Source organism: Grampus griseus (genome assembly GCF_964374135.1).
Source record: "Grampus griseus genome assembly, chromosome: 8".
NCBI classification, from domain to species: Eukaryota; Metazoa; Chordata; class Mammalia; order Artiodactyla; family Delphinidae; genus Grampus; species Grampus griseus.
Genome location: NC_139002.1, coordinates 34,167,745 through 34,188,663, shown reverse-complemented (window position 1 = coordinate 34,188,663; position 20,919 = coordinate 34,167,745). Strand labels below are relative to the sequence as shown.

Here is a 20,919-nt window from a genome sequence, read left to right as displayed (position 1 = left end):
GTTCTATGAATAACAGTGATGAGTTATGTATAACTGGAACATCCCCCAAATTATGTTTTTATAAACTATTCATTGCTTCATAATTAACAGCAGTAGGGAAAGAGCAAGTACAAAGGCTGAAAAGGAAATATGGTCTGATTCCTTTGAGAAACTGTAGATAATTCATTATTGATTGATTAAAATTTTAGAGAAGGAAGACAGGAAAGAGAATATATGAATTTGGACAAATAGATAAGAAGGGCCTTCTCTCTCAGAAGAAAAGTTTGCTTTGCCTTGCAGGTTTAAAGGTTTGCTTTGCCTTGGCAGGAGTGTACCACAATCATATTTCTGCATTAGAAACATGACTTTCATGAAGTTGTGGAGCATGCACTGGAAGGATCCAGGGAGAATTAAGGAGAAAAGAGTTAACTAGAGCAGTGCTAATGTGTATGGAGAAGGTAGGACTCGGAAAGTATGGAGATTGGGTAAAGTGGCAAATATCTGTGGAACATTCAGGAAGAGAATTCATCTGGCAATTAGATAGAAAGATCCGAAAAGTGAGAGGAGAGATCTGGGCTGTTTTTATGGAAAATCAAAACAATTGAGGCTATGCCGTGAATCCCTTATCTGTATAGAGAAAAACAAATCAGAGCTATTGTTTGGCATCATGAAGGCAAACCTACCTGTTAATTTAATGAATTTTCACTTTTCAGCCAATTATTTTGGCAGCCTGTAGACACAACCTTGCAATCACTGCTCATTACGGCATTGGAAATATAGCTCCCCACTCCCTAGGGAAGCAGTGTGATTTCATAAACCATGGTAACTGAAGAATGAACACTTTCAATATGATATAATTAAACATTATGGGAAAGAATGGATTAGGGTTCTTTGTGACATTTGGCTAAACATGCTAGCTAGCAAAAATACACAAATGAAGGTCACATTTGCAATTATTATAAAAGAGTCTACATTTTAATTAGGTAGCTGATAAATGTCACTGAGCCTTAGCTACTGACCAAGTATCATTAACAAAAAAGAAAGAAAAATGTCATCCAAAAAGTCAGAATTTTTTGCATTGTCATGAAATTAAAACTTGTAGCCACAACTAAGTGTGTTCAGAACTAAGGTGTTAAGTGAGCTTAGTGACAATCTCAAATAAAATTTAAATAAGAAATATTTTGACAGCATGTAAGATGTCACTAATAATACAGTTTTGTTTTGTTTTGTTTTTTTCGGTACGCGGGCCTCTCACTGTTGTGGCCTCTCCCATTGTGGAGCACAGGCTCCAGACACGCAGGCTCAGCGACCATGGCTCACGGGCCCAGCCACTCTGCGGCATGTGGGATCTTCCCGGAGCGGGGCATGAACCCGTGTCCCCTGCCTCGGCAGGCGGACTCTCAACCACTGCGTCACCAGGGAAGCCCAATAATACATATTTTTAAGCATTGTTTTGTAAAGCAGGTTTGCCTTTACTGTAAAACCACGTGGGGCCACACTGGTCTCGAAAGGTTCTTCTTAGTGCAGTTTAAATGTATTTTTTGGCCTGTGGGTTTGGTTTAAATTCATTTTTTATTAATTTGGATTAAATATTCACTGAATTTCTCCATCCCATGGTGAATCAGTCCTCTTTATCCCAGGCAAATTTTTTTACCTGACATAAGAATAAAAGAAATTGATATCACCTGTTAGATATTCTAAAAATTTTTGAACTTTACAATAGTAGTTACAAATTTGTTGTCCCCTTCTTCTGAAAAAATAATAAATAAACTTTGCATCATCTTAGGCTAATATGAAATTTCTTTTAAATTAGCATTTGAAAAAGCACAAAGAAAACTAAATATATGTGCTGTTTTTAGGGCCAATCTGACTAATATTTCTACATCTGGATTCTTAAAATTGTCACAAGTAAATTAAAAAGAGATTAAAAAGGAGAAAAAAGAAAGAAAGAAAGAAAGGGAAAAGAAAGAAAAAGTAAGGAAAGCAAACCATAAAGAAAATAATCAATAAACTTGCCTACATAAAAATATCAATTTTATTTCTATAGCATATTATCATCAAGTTAAAATGAACACTACAGCAAATGCAATAATTAATGATCATAATACACAAAATGCTTTTAAGAATCATGGAAAAGAAATCACAACTCAATAGGGAAAAAAAGGATAACTATTTTATAAAACATTCAATAAGGAAATATGTACATAAAAAAATGAAGCATATAACTCATAACCAAAATGCATGTCTAAGCTATTGATGAAATAGGATTTTCCACTGTCATATTTAAAAGGATAATTAACATTGCAATCATCTTATAAAATGGAATAAAAATACTATAATGAAATGTTAAAAATTACTGCTGTCTTACGATGCTAGCAGGAATATAATTAAGTCAAATCTCTGAGAAAAAAATCCTAGCCAGAACTATTTTCATATTCAGAAATTCCACCTCTACAATATTCTTCTAAGGAAATTATTAGTCACACAAAGATTTATGTACAAAGATATTCCTGCATTACTATATCCTCTGCTTTGAGAAAGTGGCTTTATGTCACTTTGCTTTTACAAAAGACTTACATTACTAGATGTTTTCACTAGAATAAAAGATATCTGAATATTTTCACTTTTGCGAAAAAAGTCAAAAAGCGAAAATGGCAGTCAGCATTTGTCTTGCATCGAGACTAGCAGTTATAGAGGCAGCGCACCCAGAGCGTTGAGAGTGGCACCCCCAAGCTCCTTGCCTGGGAACTACACTCAGCATCTTAGCATCAGGTCGCCACAGCTTTGAATTGTGTCTGTGAGTGTCTGTGCCTTATCTCGATTTGCTTTGTATATCCATTAGCAAGTTGTGTCCTAAGGTAATTGCTTCTTCACTTTACGCCATTTTGGCTTATGAAAGGCCTTAGAGGAATGCTCTACTTTCCAATAGCAAAGAAAACCTGTATATGACAGATAAATTAATCTAATCACAAGAACATAGTTAAATAAATTAAAGTAAAACACATTATTGGGAACGTTTTGTAGGCAATAAAATTATTTTGAAGAACATTTGTGACAGGATAAAAAATCATAGTATTAAAGAAAAATTAGAAGAACATCTATAAACTGATCTTAGTTTCCTTCAAGCAAAACAAAAAATAAGCATATGTTTTTGTTGGTATATCTGTCTGTACCTCAAATGAGAAAACATCAGTGTCTCTTGATTTTTGCAAAAGGTATACTAATGGGTAGCAAGATAAGAGATAATTCTGATTCTACAGTGAGCACATATTTCTTTTATAATCAGAAGGCTTAAAATTAGATTTCATGGGAAACTTAAATACCACTATTCCTTTGAATCTGAACACTATAACTTAGTCCGTAAGGAAAATGATTAATAAGAGAAGGACTCTTCTGATCCTGAAGGCAATACCAAAAGAATAAATTGTATTGCCATACCAAAAGGAATGAACACTCGAAGATTTAGAGAGGTACCAGATGGCTATTCCTTCGAAACTTCATTCATATGTAAGTAAAACTTTCGAGTTGGAAAGTAGTAGGGTTTGTGATCTGTAAGTACCTGAGAGATAGCAGTTCCACACTTGGGCGTTGCTTTCTGGAAATAGAGTTTGCTAGATATTGAATAAGTGACACAGATGAAGCAGATGTGGAGGCACTGAAGGTGAGAGTGACATTCTGAATCAGGCTGTAAGATTTTAGCCTGTCCGATGTCTTTATCATTATTTAACTCAGTAAATAGAACAAATGAGCTGTCAGTTAAGGCTAGAGTACTACAACCACTGCAGATAAGTGAATTTAAGTGATTTGCAGGTATTTCTTCTGTTAAATGAGAATTCACATAACTTTGCTAAATTGTCATTGAGAAATTATCTTTTGAGCTCTTTGAAGAAATTGCTGTTTGTTGTACAGTTTCCACATATTCCAGTATGTGCCTCACTAGCTTATGGTTACTAGGGTCAAAGCTGTGGTACTGCCTTTGAAGAAAAATTGCCTTATAATGAGGTCATTTGGGGACTTAATAACAAATTCCCTTTGAAGGGATTCCCAGCAATTTTTTCCTGTGCTAAGTAGCAAAATAAAAATCATGAACAAATTTCCAAAATGCTGATTTTCCATTTGTAAGATATGACCAAAGCTCAATTCAAATTTCACATCTAGTGCCAAACCCTTTTTGATTGGTATCAACTGCATCTTTCCTAGGTGTTCCCAAACAAGCTAGATTGAACAGTAATTCTATCATGCACCTATTTCAGTCTCTTTTTTTTTAACATTGTGGTTTGTGGTTTGGACATCACAATGAGACTGTGAGGGCTGGGAAGGCAATAACCAACAGCTAAAGAAGATAAACATGGGGATGTCTTTAACTGTAAAATATAAGGAAATTGACTTGCTCAGAGCAGCTGCACAAAGCAGGAGCTGGCACGACCACCCAAGTGGGAAGGTGAAGTTTCCTTGGACCCTACTGGCTTCCTTACAGAGAGACACATGTCTACCCAAAACAGTGCCCATGTGGAGTGAGGATTCCACCTGGCCTGAGAGAAACCTTTATTTTCTTAATGAGGGAGGGTGTCATTGTACCCTCTTGCTACTACTGTATGGCTTCTAGCCTATGCAAGTGTAAAAATCACTTCCCAGGCATCCTCTATTTAAAAAACAAAAAAACAATAAAACTAAACCTTGTGAAGACATATACTCAAAAACCGTGATTATGTTTTTATCTGAGTGTCTATCAGTGTCAGACTGAATTTTGTTCAAATTCCATGATTATAAACTGGTTTCCCTGAAATTTACATTACTCTGCTCTTAGATTGTAAGAACTCTTTGAAGGCAAAGATTACACATTTTATTGCTTTATGTATTTCCATAGTTACCTTTCAATTTGGGATACATAATTGTTGATCATTTTGTATATACTGAAAAAATGCTAAATCACACAAATGCATTATGTGTGCCTATGTAGCCCTCACAATTCAAGATTATTCTTAGCTATCTAAAATTCCACTGATATAATTGGCCACCTTGAATTCCATCACTAAATCCACAATGGACTGAGTGCATCCATATTTTATAGATTCTAGGGTCTATACTGCATCATAGAAACACTGGACATATATGTTTACTTTTTCATATCACTGCATATAATGAAAACATAAATTTCCCATAGAATATTTTCAGAAACAGAAGAGAAAGGCATTTAGTGTTATAATTTTTTTTAATTGTAGTATTTATTGCTAACTAATTTCAGCTTTATTTGATTTATTATTAAGTACTATCTGATCTATCTTAAACACACAGAGAATAGGAAGGAAAAGCTAATATAATCATTACAAAGTTAGAACTTCACGGAAACTTTACCCCAAACAAGAAGGAATTTTTAATCATTAAATTAATTTGGTTATATTACATAACTAGCTCTTGCCTTTATTAATTTCCTGTGATTAGAAAACAGTATTCATATTATGAAAGAAATATCAATTTAATTCAATCACACATTATGCTTTTGGCAATTTAAAGAGACATCATCTAAACACTATAAACTTCTTTTTTTTAGAATTTAATTTTCTTAATTTTTTTATATAGCAGGTTCTTATTAGTCAACCATTTTATACACATCAGTGTATGCATGTCAATCCCAATCTCCCAGTTCAGCACAGCAACACTCCCACCCACCGCCACTTTCCCACCCTAGTGTCCATACGTTTGTTCTCCACATCAGTGTCTCAATTTCGGCTCTGCAAACCGGTTTATCTGTACCATTTTTCTAGGTTCCACATATATGCATTAATATGCGACATTTCTTTTTCTCTTTCTGACTTACTTCACTCTGTATGACAGTATCTAGATCCATCCACATCTCTACAAAGGAACCAATTTCATTTTTTTATGGCTGAGTAATATTCCATTGTATATATGTACCACATCTTCTTTATCTATTTGTCTGTTGATGGGCATTTAGGTTTCTTCCATGACCTAACTATTGTATATAGTGCTGCACTGAACATTGGGGTGCATGTGTCTTTTTGAATTATGGTTTTCTCTGGGTATATGCCCAGTAGTGGGATTGCTGTGTCATGTGGTAATTCTAGTTTTAGGTTTCTAAGAAACCTCCATACTGTTCTCCATAGTGGCTGTATCAATTTACATTCCCACAAACAGTGCAAGAGGGTTCCCTTTTCTACACACCCTCTCCAGCATTTGTTGCTTGTAGATTATCTGATGATGCCCATTTTAACTGGTGTGAGGTGATACCTCACTGTAGTTTGGATTTGAATTTCTCAAATAATTAGTGATGTTGAGCAGCTTTTCATGTGCTTCTTGGCCATCTGTATGTCTTCTTTGGAGAAATGTCTGTTTAGGTCTTCTACCCATTTTTGGATTGGGTTTCTATTTTTTTTTAAATATTGAGCTGTATGAGCTGTTTATATATTTGGGGGGTTAATCCTCTGTCCATTGATTCATTTGCAAATATTTTCTCCCATTTTTAGGGTTGTCCTTTTGTCTTGTTTATGGTTTCCTTTGCTGTGCAAAAGCTTTGAAGTTTCATTAAAACTAGGTCCCATTTGTTGATTTTTGTTTTTATTTCCATTACTCTAGGAGGTGGGTCAAAAAAGATCTTGCTGTGATTTATGTCAAAGAGTGTTCTTCCTATGTTTTCCACTAAGAGTTTTATAGTGTCTGGTCTTACATTTAGGTCTCTAATCCATTTTGAGTTTATTTTTGTGTATGGTGTTAGGGAATGTTCTAATTTCATTCTTTTATATGTAGCTGTCCAGTTTTCCCAGCACCACTTACTGAATAGACTGTCTTTTCTCCATTGTATATCCTTGCCTCCTTTGTCATAGATTAGATCACCATAGGTGTGTGGGTTTATCTCTAGGCTTTCTATCTTGTTCCATTGATCTATGTTTCTGTTTTGGTGTCAGTACCATATTGTCTTGGTTACTGTAGCTCTGTCGTATAGTCTGAAGTTAGGGAGTCTGATTTCTCCAGCTCCGTTTTTTTTTTCCCTTAGGACTGTTTTGACTATTCGGGGTCTTTTGTTTCTCCATAAAAATTTTAAGATGTATTGTTATAGTTCCATAAAAAATGCCATTGGTAATTTGACAGGAATTGCATTGAATCTGTAGATTGCTTTGGGTAATATAGTCATTTTCACAATATTGTTTCTTCCAATCCAAGAACATGGTATATCTCTCCATCTGTTGGTATCATCTTTAATTTCTTTCATCAGTGTCTTATAGTTTTCTACATATAGGTCTTTTGTCTCCCTAGGTAGGTATATTGCTAGGTATTTTATTCTTTTTGTTGCAATGCTAAATGGGAGTGTTTCCTTAATTACTCTTTCAGAATTTTCATCATTAGTGTATAGGAATGCAAGAGATTTCTGTGCATTAGTTTTGTATCCTGCAAATTTACCAAATTCATTGATTAGCTCTAGTAGTTTTCTCGTGGCATCTTTAGGATTCTCTATGTATAGTATCATGTCATCTGCAAACAGTGACAGTTTCACTTCCTCTTTTCCAGTTTGGATTCCTTTTATTTCTTTTTCTTCTCTGATTGCCATGGCTAGGACTTCCAAATCTATGTTTAATAATTGTGGTGAGAGTGGACATCCTTGTCTTGTTCCTGATCTTAGAGGAAATGCTTCCAGTTTTTCACCATTGAGAATGATGTTTGTTGTGGGTTTGTCATATATGGCCTTTATTATGTTGAGGTAGGTTCCCTCTATGTCCACTTTCTGGAGAGTTTTTATCATAAATGGGTGTTGAATTTTGTCAAAAGCTTTTTCTTCATCTATTGAGATGATCATATTGTTTTTTTTTTCTTCAATTTGTTAATATGGTGTGTCACATTGATTGATTTGCGTATATTGAAGAATTCTTGCATCCCTTGAATAAATCCCACTTGATCATGGTGTATGATCCTTTTAATCTGTTGTTGGATCCTGTTTGCTAGTATTTTGTTGAGGATTTTTATATCTATATTCATCAGTGATATTGGTCTGTAATTTTCTCTTTTTTTAGTATCTTTGTCGACTTTTGGTATCAGGGTGATGGTGGCCTCATAGAATGAATTTGGGAGTGTTCCTTCCTCTACAGTATTTTGGAAGAGTTTGAGAAGGATGGGTGTTAGCTCTTCTCTAAATGTTTGATAGAATTCACCTGTGAAACCATCTGGTCCTGGACTTCTATTTGTTGGAAGATTTTTAATCACAGTTTCAATTTCATTACTTGTGATTGGTCTGTTCATATTTTCGATTTCTTCCTGGTTCAGTCTTGGAAGGTTATACCTTTCTAAGAATTTGTCCATTTCTTCCAGATTGTCCATTTTATTGGCATAGAGTTGCTTGTAGTAGTCTCTTATGATGCTTTGTATTTCTGCAGTGTCTGTTGTAACTTCTTTTTCATTTCTAATTTTATTGATTTGAGTGCTCTCCCTCTTTTTCTTGATGAGTCTGGCTAATGGTTTGTCAATTTTGTTTATCTTCTCAAAGAACCAGCTTTTAGTTTTATTAATCTTTGCTATTGTTTTCTTTGTTTCTATTTCATTTATTTCTGCTCTGACCTTTATGATTTGTTTCCTTCTGCTAACTTTGGGTTTTGTTTGTTCTTCTTTCTCTAATTCCTTTAGGTGTAAAGTTAGATTGTTTACTTGAGATTTTTCTTGTTTCTTGAGGTAAGCTTGTATAGCTATAAACTTCTCTCTTAGAAGTGCTTTTGCTGCATCCCATAGGATTTGGATCATCGTGTTTTCTTTGTCATTTTTCTGTAGGTGTTTTTTGATTTCCTCTTTGATTTTTTCAATGATCACCTAGTTATTTAGTAATGTATTGTTTAGCCTCCATGTGCTTGTGTTTTTTTTTTACTTTTTTTCCCTGTAATTGGTTTCTAATCCCATAGCGTTTTGGTCAGAAACGATGCTCAATATGATTTCAATTTTCTTAAATTTACTGAGGCTTGATTTGTGAACCAAGATGTGATCTATCCTGGAAAATGTTCCATGTGCACTTGAGTAGAAAGTGTAATCTGCTGTTTTTGGACGGAAAGTCCCATAAATATCAGTTAAATCTATTTGGTCTATTGTGTCATTTAAAGCTTGTGTTTCTTTATTAATTTTCTGTTTGGATGATCTGTCCATTGGTGTAAATGAGGTGTTAAAGTCCCCCACTATTATTGTGTCACTGTCGATTTCCTCTTTTATAGCTGCTAGCTGTTGCCTTATGTATTGAGGTGCTCCTATCTTGGATGCATACATATTTATAATTGTTATATCTTCTTCTTGGATTGATTCCTTGATCACTATGTAGTGTCCTTCCTTGTCTCTTATAACATTCTTTATTTTAAAGTCTATTTTATCTCATATGAGTATTGCTACTACAGCTTTCTTTTGATTTCCATTTGCATGGAATATTTTTTTTCCATCCCCTCACTTTCAGACTGTATGTGTCCCTAAGTCTGAAGTTGGTGTCTTGTAGACAGCATATATATGGGTCTTGTCTTTGTATCCATTCAGCAAGCCTGTGTCTTTTGGTTGGAGCATTTAGTCCATTCACGTTTAAGGTAATTATCAATATGTATGTTCCTATTGCCATTTTCTTAATCGTTTTGGGTTTGTTTTTGTAGGTCCTTTTCTTCTCTTGTGTTTCCCACTTAGAGAAGTTCCTTTAGCATTTGTTGTAGAGCTGGTTTAGTGGTGCTGAATTCTCTTAGATTTTGCTTGTCTCTAAAGCTTTTGATTTCTCCATTGAATCTGAATGAGATCCTTGCTGGGTAGAGTAATCTTGGTTGTAGGTTCTTATCTTTCATCACTTTAAGTATATCATGCCACTCCCTTCTAGCTTTTAGAGTTTCTGCTGAGAAATCTGCTCTTAATCTTATGGGACTTCCCTTGTATATTATTTGTCATTTTTCCCTTGCTACTTTCAATAATTTTTCTTTGTCTTTAATTTTTACCAATTTGATTACTAGGTGTCTTGGCATGGTTTTCCTTGGGTTTATCCTGTATGGGACTCTCTGTGCTTCCTGGACTTGGGTGGCTATTTCCTTTTCCATGTTAGGGAATTTTTCAACTATAATATCTTCAAATATTTTCTTGGGTCCTTTTTCTCTCTCTTCTCCTTCTGGGACCCCTATAATGAGAATGTTGTTGAGTTTAATGTTGTCCCAGAAGTCTCTAAGGCTGTCTTTATTTCTTTTCATATTTTTTTCTTTATTCTCTTCTGCAGCAGTGAATTCCACCAATCTGTTTTCCAGGTCACTAATGTGTTTTTCTTCCTCAGGTATTCTGCTATTGATTCCTTCTAGTGTATTTTTTCATTTCTATTATTGTATTTTTCATCTCTGTTCTTAAATTCTTCTAGGTCTTTGTTATACATTTCTTGTATCTTCTCGATCTTTGCCTCCATTCCTTTTCCGAGGTCCTGGATCATCTTCACTATCATTATTCTGAATTCTTTTTCTGGAAGGTTGTCTATCTCCACTTCATTTAGTTGTTTTTCTGGGGTTTTACATTTTTCCTTCATCTGGTACATAACCTTCTGCCTTTTCAACTTGTCTATCTTCCTATGAATATGTTTTTTGTTCCACAGGCTGCAAGATTGTCATTCTTCTTGCTTCTGCTATCTGCCCTCTAAATACTATGGATTTTGAAAAACTTTTGACAATAGTGAAAAAAATTTACACAAGAACTGTAAGAAGCTCTCTCTCTCTCTTTTTTTTTTTTTTTTTTTTTTTTTTTTTTTTGCAGTAAAAGCATATATACTTCCCAGATTTAGGTGTAACAGCTTTCATGATCTATCTGTGCATATAACTGAGAATTAATATTCAGAAAAGAAAATAAAGTTCTCCAAATTTGAAATCATTATGACCTCAAATCCAAACACAGTGTACCTAAAAAGGAGTGATAGAAATAATTTAGAGTTATGTTTCTTTTTTACCCTGTAAGTATGTCTATTTTTCCTTCATATGTAGAGAACACTAGAAATGCAATGCTGTTAAAATATTTTTCTACGTCAGTAAGAAAAGTACTACAGTTTAGATGCTATACTTTGGTGCTTTAAAAATGGTGAATTCATCCTCTGCACTCCCTTCTTACTCCTGCAGCTAAAACACTGTAAAATTTACACATAATACACTTCTTGAAGAAAGTGCTGAGTTGAGACATAGAACCCATGTGACTCAGGCTCTATCAGACTGTCCTCTGCCATAGATGAAGACAACCAAATCGAAATGATGCACATTATTTATAAATTATTAACCAGTTCTAAATATGTTTCACATGACTGGCTTCACTGAGGTGTTGCATCCATCCTTGCAGGCTTCATAAAACAGTAGCAGGCTAAAGTTGCACAATTAACATTAATTCTTATCAAAGAGAGGACAGCCTTAGCAATTACCTTGAAAAAGATCAGATATGAAATTTCTTTATGCTGACTTTGATGCCAAATTGAGTCACACTGTGGGCATAGATATTGTATGACTTCTGCTCTTTCTGTACACAGTGTCATCAGTAGATGGTGGTACTCTTTGCTCCTCTGACTTATGAGCCAGTGACTAAGCATTAATATTCTTCAGAACATCACATATCACTTGCTGCTATAGTTTACTTATATTTATAAGAGTTTAAATAAATATTTAAAATCAAACTAGAACTATAGGAAATAAATGAATTTATATAAAGACCTGTCATTCCATAAATTTTTGCTGTTGCTTATCCTTGTTTGGCTATAAAAATTAACAGCACTCTATGGATAATGGACAGAAAACATTCAAATACAGAATCCAATAGTGATGGTCTAGTTTTTTCATTAAGATTTTAAGTGCTTTCAGTTCCTGGTACATATGTTTTTCACACTTAGTAATAGAGATAGAATTCTGAAGTATGGTTGGTACCAGAAAATTTCAAATATGGTAAGAGATTAAATATTTTAAAATGTATCCTTTATCATATTGGCATTTTCATTTTTATTTATTCACAAATATTGCCATAAAATTCTAGTGCTGCCAATTCTAATCCCTTATTTCTTGAATATTACTTACATTCAATAGCAATGTCACATCTATAAACTGACCTTTTAATTAGTGAAAAAACAGTGCTTCTAGTTCCAAGACTGAAGTGGTGGCAATGCCATTCTGACTTAATAGGCTACAATTTTATTAAATAATATAAGTGCAGTTGTCCTGGATCAGATAATATTCAGGGTCACTTTATTAGGAAATATTTAATAAAGGTATTAATATTTACTCATACCCAACCTCCAGCTGGAATTCCATGGTGTGAGAGCACCAGGTTAATTGAGTTTTATCACAAAATCTCTAGACCACTTAATAACTGTAATGCACATTCCCTAAGGTCTGATCTATAAGAATTGGGAAAATAGAAGAAAAAATGATTAATGTATTCATTAATCATTATCCATTAATGTATAATAAAGATTCTGCTGACACTTTCAGCATAAATATTCATTAAAAGTTTGAGCAACTGATGAAGATTTCTCTCGAAAGAAATTATGAGTCACTTTTCCTTCCAAATCCTGGACAGGAATAGGGAAAAAAGATAGATAAGTATTGATATAGCCAATATAAACACAAGAATTTATAGGCTTTGAGTTTTCTGTAGATCTATGGTTTCCATCAGTGGCCACAATTTTTTCTTAGGAACTCACTCATGGGAATACATCTGTCAAGGTAATAGAAGTCTAACTATTCCCCTTTCATTTTTCACGCTTTTAATTCCTCAGAGTAAAGTGAGTATTAAAATTTGGTATTTATACTTTCGCTTTGTAACCCAATCAAATCTGGAAAGAGTAAGCCCAATATTCAATTAAGTCCACCAGATGGGAATGTAGATTGGTGCAGCCACTATGAAACACTAAATTGAAAAGATATATGCAGCCTTCTGCTTACTGAAACATTATTTACAATAGCCAAGATATGGAAACAACTTAAGTGCCCATCAAGAGACAAATGAATAGAGAAGATATGATATTATATATATATATATATATATATGAATATTACTCAGCCCTAAAAGAGAATGAAATTTTGCCATTTGTGACAACATGGATGAACCTAGAGAATATCATGCTAAGTGAAATATGGCAGAAAGAGAAAGACAAACACTGTGTGATTTCACTTGTATGCAGAATCTAAAAAAAAAATGAAAAACTGTTCAAGCATAACCAAAAAGAAACAGAGTCATAGGTACAGAGGAAAAGCAGGTGGTTGCCAGAGGGGAGGGAGATAGGGGGAGGAGAGAAATAGGTAAGGAAGATTAAGCAGTATAAACTTTCAATTAAAAAATAAATGAGTCACAGGTATGAAATGAACTGTGTGGGGAATATAGCCAACAGTTATGTAATATCTTTGTATGGTGACAGATGACAGCTAGACTTATGGTGATCATTTTGAAATATATAGAAATATTGAATCACTATCTTGTCTACCAAGAACTAAGAGTATTGCAGGTCACTTATACTTCAAAACCAACAAACCAACCAAACAAACAAACCCATGAAAAAGGAGATCAGAGTTATGGTTACCAGAGATGGTGGGTTGGGGGAGGGGAAATTGGATGAAGGTGATCAAAAAGTACAAACTTCTGGTTATAAGACAAATAAGTACTAGGGATAGAATGTACAACATTATAAAGATAATGAACACTGCTGTATGTTATAAATGAAAGTTGTTAAGAGAGTAAATCCTGAGTTCTCATCACAAGGAAAAAAGTTTTTTTTCTATTTATATGATGTTGTATCTATATGAGATGATGGGTGCTCACTAAACCCATTGTGGGGATCATCTCATGATGTATGTAAGTCAAAACATTATGTTGTACACCTTAAACTTATACAGTGCTGCATGTTAATTATATCTCAATAAAACTGGAAAAAAATTATGTCCACCAGAAAGTAGTATAGGGTGTTAACTAAAGTGCAGATAATATATAGATAGATAGATAGATAGATAGATAGATATAGATAGATATATATAGATATATATCATATGTTAAAAAGTACAGATAATATATTTATTATATATTGAGTTCTTACTGTGAACCAGGTAAAACTCTAAAGTTCTAAGTGCTTTATGTGTATTGATTTATTTAATCTCTACAACAACCTGTGAAGGAAGTACTATTGTTATCCCCCATTCTAAAGACAAGGAAATTGGGGCACAGAGCCATTTATGTCTTGCCCAAAGCCACAGAGCTGCTGTGGGGTAGAGTCCAGATTAAATGAGGCCATCTAACTTCGGAGGCTATAATACAGACAGGTTTACTGAAAGATCCAAAATTCTCATTCAATAAAACGAGTGGCCAAGGTGTAGGAGGAAGATGTACACACCACAGCCAAGAGAAGAGATTTTGTTCCCAGTAACTCAGTCATGATGTCAGCAAAGAAAACTAAATGTTGTAGACAAGCTTCCTCCTGGGACACTCTGCTTTCTTTGTTTTCCTTTTTCTTCATTATATGTATCATAGTTCTTGGTTTTATATATTTTTAAGAATATTTTTTTTTGTTTATTTAATATTCCTCTATTAATGCTTTACTCAAGTGTAATCTTCTACCAATACTCCCAGATTGTAAATTCCATGAAGTCAGGAACCACATGTGATTTACTTGCAAATGTATCCCCAGTTCCCAACACTTAGTAGAAATTCAATGAAGAGATGTTGAAAAAATCAATGAATGTTGAGTGAGAAAATAGTGAATTTGGGAGAAAATGATGTTTGAGCTTGCTGAAAGCAAGCAAGGAGTTATGTGTGGAAGGAATTCAGTCCAGAGACCACTGGATTGTCACTTAGTATTTATATTTCACTAAGCTTCTTTGAAATCCTGGGCTCAGAATTTAGACCCAACCTACTCTCCTATTTCTTAAATAACAGTTCTTGAAGTGATGACCAAAAACAGATTCTGAACCCTGAGTAATATTTACCAAATGATCTATTTTGAGAGATGTCTTTTAGGACAGAGGTCAGGAAATTCTTAGGAGCTGAGGCAGAACCACTAAAGGAGAGTGAGCAAAGAGACATTACTTAGGAGAAGGAGTTAAGAGTAGGAAATATTGGAATATCAAAGACTTGGAGCGGGGACCAAGTAACTGAGACTATAGTAAACGTGGAATTCATTTGGGAAGGAGTTGATGTTCATGAACAAGAGCATTTAAGAGCTAGTGTAAGTGGAGAAGACTTTTTTTTTATAGTACACTAACATTTAGAAGTTGAGGAGACAAAGAAGAACTAGGCAAGGAAATAAGGAGTATCCAATGAAATAGGAATAAAAACATGAGATTGCAGTATCCCAGAATCACATGAAGAAAATATTTAAAGAAAAAAGGAATCGTTATCCATGTTGCACATGGCTGATAGGCCTAGTAGAGTGATAATTGATCCTTACATTTAGCAGTGACCTGGTCACTATTAACTTGGAAGAGAGTCTTTATTGTGGAGTGGTACAGGCAAGGCTGCTTGGAATAGGCTCAAGGGAGAAGTGGGGGAGAGGAATTGAACACAATGACCATCCATAGCTCTTCTCAAGAAGTCTTGATGTAAAGGAAAATAAGTGGAAGAAATGGTAGGTCAAGGTGGCCCTTTTAAGGTTAGAGGAATTTCTGTACAGTTATGGGAACGATCTAACAGGGAGACAATGATTGATGCTGAAGGAGAGAGAGGGAAATTTCTAGAACAATGTCCTTCAGGAGTCAAGATAAGATGGAATGAGATTCAATGCATACAACTGGCCTTTAATAGGTGCACAGACTATTTATCCATAGCATATCAGTGAATGCAAGGCAGGGTATATGAGTGTACATGCAGGTGGTGGGAGCATGTGAAGGACACTTTCTTCTGATTTCTTCTAATTTCTCAGTGAAATAGGAAGTAACATCATCAGGAGATCCAACAAGGTATGGAGCTTGAGGACAGAAGATAAGATGTAAATATAAAAGTCCTGTAATTGAAACACCATTTCCCATTTATTTATGCTAATATATCTATTTTCCAGAGCTGAGGATCCCCAGAACTGGGATTGCGGAGTGGGAAAATCAGAGATGTCAGAAAAAAAGCCTGGGCAGCTAGAATGGCATCAGGTAGAAGAATTAAAAATGCCCTTGAGAGAGGGATACCTCACTGAATTAATAATCAGTTGCTCTCAGACCAGGAGACTAATGGAGGCTACCAGCTAAGTCTAGGATCTTTACGTCTAATGCAATGGAAATGGCAGTTTAGGGGTTTGAGACTCTCTCCAGAGCCTGGAAAGTCCTCTTTAGCGCCTGACTCTGACCCCACTTTCACGTACAACTGTGCATTGTATGTGGAGCAGTAGGGCAGCTTTGATACTGCTGGGCATCCCCTCTTTTCAGGGCAGCCTCTCTACACTGATCTTTAAACACTGTCTACTGCTCTCCCATTTGCTTTGAAAGACTCTCTTCCCTTCCCTTCCCTTCAATGACGTCCCACTTTTCTGCTTTTCCTCTTTCATTTCCAGGTTCTACTACCTCTGCTTTTATTTGAAATGCTGGTGCTCCTCAGGTTACCATTTTAAACACTCAAGTTTTCATTTTACCTATTTCATTGGCAAATTTATCAATTCTCATAGTTTTTATAACCACCTCTTTGTTTACCTTTTAATAATCTCTCATGAGCCTTTATGTTTACAGAATTTTATAATCAACATAAATGCGTTAGAAGCACCTCTAACTCTCTACCTGCCCAAATCTGAATTATTGAGCTTTCATCTCAAGCATGTGCTTTTCCTGCATTTTTATCCATTTTTTGTAGCACAGACCATCCTTAGTTTCTTACTTTCCCTTCCTTGCCTTCAATTCAATCTGTCAGTAATTTTATTTATTTCCTTCCCATACAGATGATCACCTTCTCAGTTCTGACTAATCTTTGCTTTTTTACAGTTTTAGGCTCTTGGGTAGTCTTTTTTCCTTTTGTCTTAGTTCAAATGGCACTTTAGCCAGAGTGATCTTTCTAAAATGCATATTGTTTTCTTTCCATTTTCTCATGACATACATTTCATCACTGGTCCCTTGCTTAATTATCCAGCCTTACCTCTTCTCTCATCTGTATGCCTCTAACCCTGGGTTCCAGACTATTTTAATCTACCAAGTATGACATGCTGCCTTTCCTTTCCAGTTCTTCATATACTTTCTCCCCTTTGTATAGAATATCTTTATTTTCCTACACAGAGTTTTGGTGAGTTAATCACTAACAGGCTTTCAGGGCTCAGTTTGGATAGTATTTCATCTGAAAATCATTTTCTGATGTCCCTAGGCTGAATGAGAGGATTCTGTGGCTGTGGATGAGAGTCCATAAGTTCCTGAATTTACCTTTCTCTCACACTAAAGTTGCACACATAGTTACCTTTCTTCTGCACTAGATCATAAGTTCCTTGAAGGCTGATGCAATACTATTTTCTCTCAGAATCCATGGGGCAATGGTTCCAAGATTCCTTTGGATACCAAGATCCGAGGATGCTCAAGGCCCTTGTATAAAATGGATTAGTATTTACATATAACTCACTCACATCCTCCTGAATACTTTAAATCATCTCTAGATTATTTACAATACCTAGTTCAATGTAAGTACTATATGAATAGTTGTTGGTGTGCAACAAATTCAAGTTTTGCTTTTTGGAATTTCCTGGAAATTATTTTCCCTGAATATTTTTGATTTGTGGTTGGTTGAATCTGTGGATGCAGAATCTGCAGATATGAGGGGACAACTATATTTGTTCATCCTTGTATCCCTCACACTTATCCCCTACTGAGTTCTCATTACACGCTTTTTGAATACATGAATGAATGAATAAACTGTTAAATTTCTAGTAGCAGATTTGGAGTCACTTTAATTGATGAAAAAGTAATTTCTACAGCAACAGATGCAACTGATTACATAACAAATGAAATCCTGTTGTGAAACACAAAAACCAAATCCTAATTTGGTTCATCTCTAATTACATTGAGTGTCATAAGCCAATTATTGTACCACTTGGACAGTATGCATTTTGTGTGTATATATATATATATATATATATATATATATATATATATATATATATATATATGTTTTACAAGCATTATCCTGGCTTTTTTGAACTTCACTGTGGCCTTTCTAGTTTTCCATTGATTATCCTTATCTAGCTTTAAGAACTATAAGCCACATTCTCATACTCCATTTTAATTTTAAACACTAGCATGGGACAGTTCTTTATTTCTTTTGTATATGAGCAAGGTAGGCAGCTAAAACAAAAGCAAAAGACTACACAGAGAAATGAGTAGTTTCAGAGACTACAACTACAAAATACTTTAAAGAAACTCATTCTCTTTTCATTACCTTACACCTGTAGGTGCCAAAACTTGCATTTAATTTCAGGTTTTAAAGGAGATTTTATGTCTACCCATAATCTGTTCTCATATAGTTTGCCCAGGAGAGCCTAGCTATTTTCAGTTAAAATTGATCCATCTTTACCAGACTTGTGGTTGAACACAAAGACTAAAGGACATGAATCTCTTAACAGCTCCTGATGGGATTGGACTACACATATCATGCTCATTTTAAAGGTGGAGTGCATCTAAAAATATACCTTTTTGAGTTTCAGAGAAATCATATTTACAATTTCACAGAACAGAAAATGTTAAATTTGATTTGATGCTTAACACCTAAAGGGTTATTTTCAAATCACAGAAATGCTTCATGCATTCCAAAATATCTCTATGAGACAGGATAATGATTCTAAATAATCTTAATTGTGAGAAAGCTTACTCACAAATATAAATTATTTCTTATCCAAAATTAAATTAACATCCATTAAGTTGAAATGTCAAATACCCTGACCAAAAATGTCTGTCTCCTAAGGGTACTTCCAAAATCAATGAATTGTCGAATACAGCCGATATTAGACATAGAAAAAATCCAATTCTTAATTGTTTTTCAGAATTCATCATAATTAGTTTGTGTTTTTAAACGTTTGATCTATACACCAAATTGACTTCCCTGTGGTCGTAAAGGAGAGTCAGTACAATCTACTTCAGGCAATATGCATATCTTTTCTAATGAAAAATCTTGGAGATAGTAAAATATGGGCAATATGTTTCTCAATAATCATCAAAGGTAGGAATTTCATAATAGTATTCCTACTTAATAATATTGTTATATAGATTATATATAACAAACTCTACAAAACAAATTCCGTCTATTTTTTTTTTTACATTCCATAATGGATTTGACTGCTTTTCAAGAACATGAGGCATAACTTACAGTCTAGTGCAAATATATATGCTTCATTAGACACATTTCCTACTATATGATAAACTTTAGGTGATGAAGATCCGATCTATATTTGTAGAATGTAATTGATAATGCTGTTTTCCTCTTTTTCTCATTTTTAAATAATAAAGAACTGATTTAATGTGTGTGAATGGATATTTTAATATTAAGACCAAATATTCCTGACAAAGAAAATAAAAGAAATGAAATTTGGACAGATTGCATCCTTCTTCCCTCCCTTCCTTTCTTCCTTTTTTCCTTCATTCCTCCTTTCCTTCCTTCCTTTTTCTCTTTTCCTTCCTCCTTTCCTTTTCTTTTTTTAAAAAATTAATTAATTTATTTATTTTTGGCTGCATTGGGTCTTCATTGCTGTGCATGGACTTCCTCTACTTGCAGCGAGCAGGGGCTACTCTTCGTTGTGGTGCACGGTCTTCTCATTGCGGTGGCTTCTTTTGTTGCAAGCACGGGGTCTAGGTGTGCCGGCTCCCGTAGTTGTGGCACGTGGGCTCAGTAGTTGTGGCTCACAGGCTCTAGAGTGCAGGCTCAGCAGTTGTGGCACATGGGCTTAGTTGCTCCACGGCATGCGGGATCTTCCCGGACCAGGGCTCAAACCCGTGTACCCTGCATTGGCAGGTGGATCCTAACCATTGTGCCACCAGGGAAGTCCCTCCTTTCCTTTCTTTTCTTTCCTCCTTCATGTCTTTTTTCTCTCTTTCTTTCTTTCTTGCAAAACACCAACTTTATAACTAGTAGAGTTTTCAGAAAATGTTTTAAAATATATTTTTAATATTTTTTTTTTCCATTCCCACTGTAGTTTGCATTTCATTGCATCTCCAAGGGAGATTTTCAACAATGTCTTCAGAAGAAAAATTTTCATTAAAAAAAACCAGTTTCCTCAGAATTCACTTTTCATTATTATTATTTTACAGAATACTCTGGAACTCTTCCTAGTCTCTCTACTTCATATGCTACTTTGCTAAGAATTAAGAAGAGTTCATCTTCATCCCTCTATGGTTCAAAGACTAGACCACGATACAGCAGTCCTCCATTAGGAACACTGAGTGTTTCTTCACCGAACTGGCGAGGGGCAGCTCAACATTATTATTCCCCCATCAATCTTTATCATTCCTCAGATGCCTTCAAACAAGATGGTAAGTGTCAAAAGAAAATTGCACCTGTTGGAGTTAAGCAGGGAAAAAAGACTTTATTCAAGACTATTGCAGTAGGAGTTAAGCCTATTGCAATAGAGGAGAGAGGTTAAACTCACCTGTGAAACAGAAAGTGAGTTTTTAAGATCTGGAAAGGTGGAGGACATTAAGGAGGAGTTTGGCCAGTGTGATAAGGCCATTGGTGCTTATTGAAGTTAGCCTCTTACCATCTTATAGAGTCTGGGAAATAGGAACCCTCTCTTTTTTGATGATTACATTTCAAAAAAAAAATGGCTCCCAGGTCCTTGAGAAAGACATTCTTGGGTTTTAAAACTGGTAAGAGACTGGGTAAAGATTTACATTTCACAGAAGCAAAGAAGGAATTTATAACTGCAGTTCTTATAAAGTAAATGCTCTAAGAAAATGGAGGTTAGGGGACCATAGTCAGGAGGAAACCTGTCAAATGTTAAGTGAAGCTGAGGAAAATGTTAAGGCTATCTTGGTCATAAGTTAGTCT

General features: G+C 34.8%; 1 protein-coding gene across 3 annotated transcripts in view; it reads left to right on the top strand.

Annotated features, from left to right (window-relative positions):
* The window catches only part of CNTN5 (contactin 5), a gene marked incomplete at both ends in the record, with an annotated part of 779,158 nt that overhangs the window by 245,544 nt on the left and 512,695 nt on the right, over positions 1–20,919 (top strand). The window contains one exon of one of the 3 annotated variants that reach the window (XM_082660862.1): positions 20,184–20,405. The exons of the other annotated variants lie outside the window; for them this stretch is intronic. Coding sequence (XP_082516988.1) covers positions 20,184–20,405 — 222 coding nt within the window. The remainder of the gene's footprint in view (positions 1–20,183; positions 20,406–20,919) is intronic. 3 annotated transcript variants of the gene reach the window in all.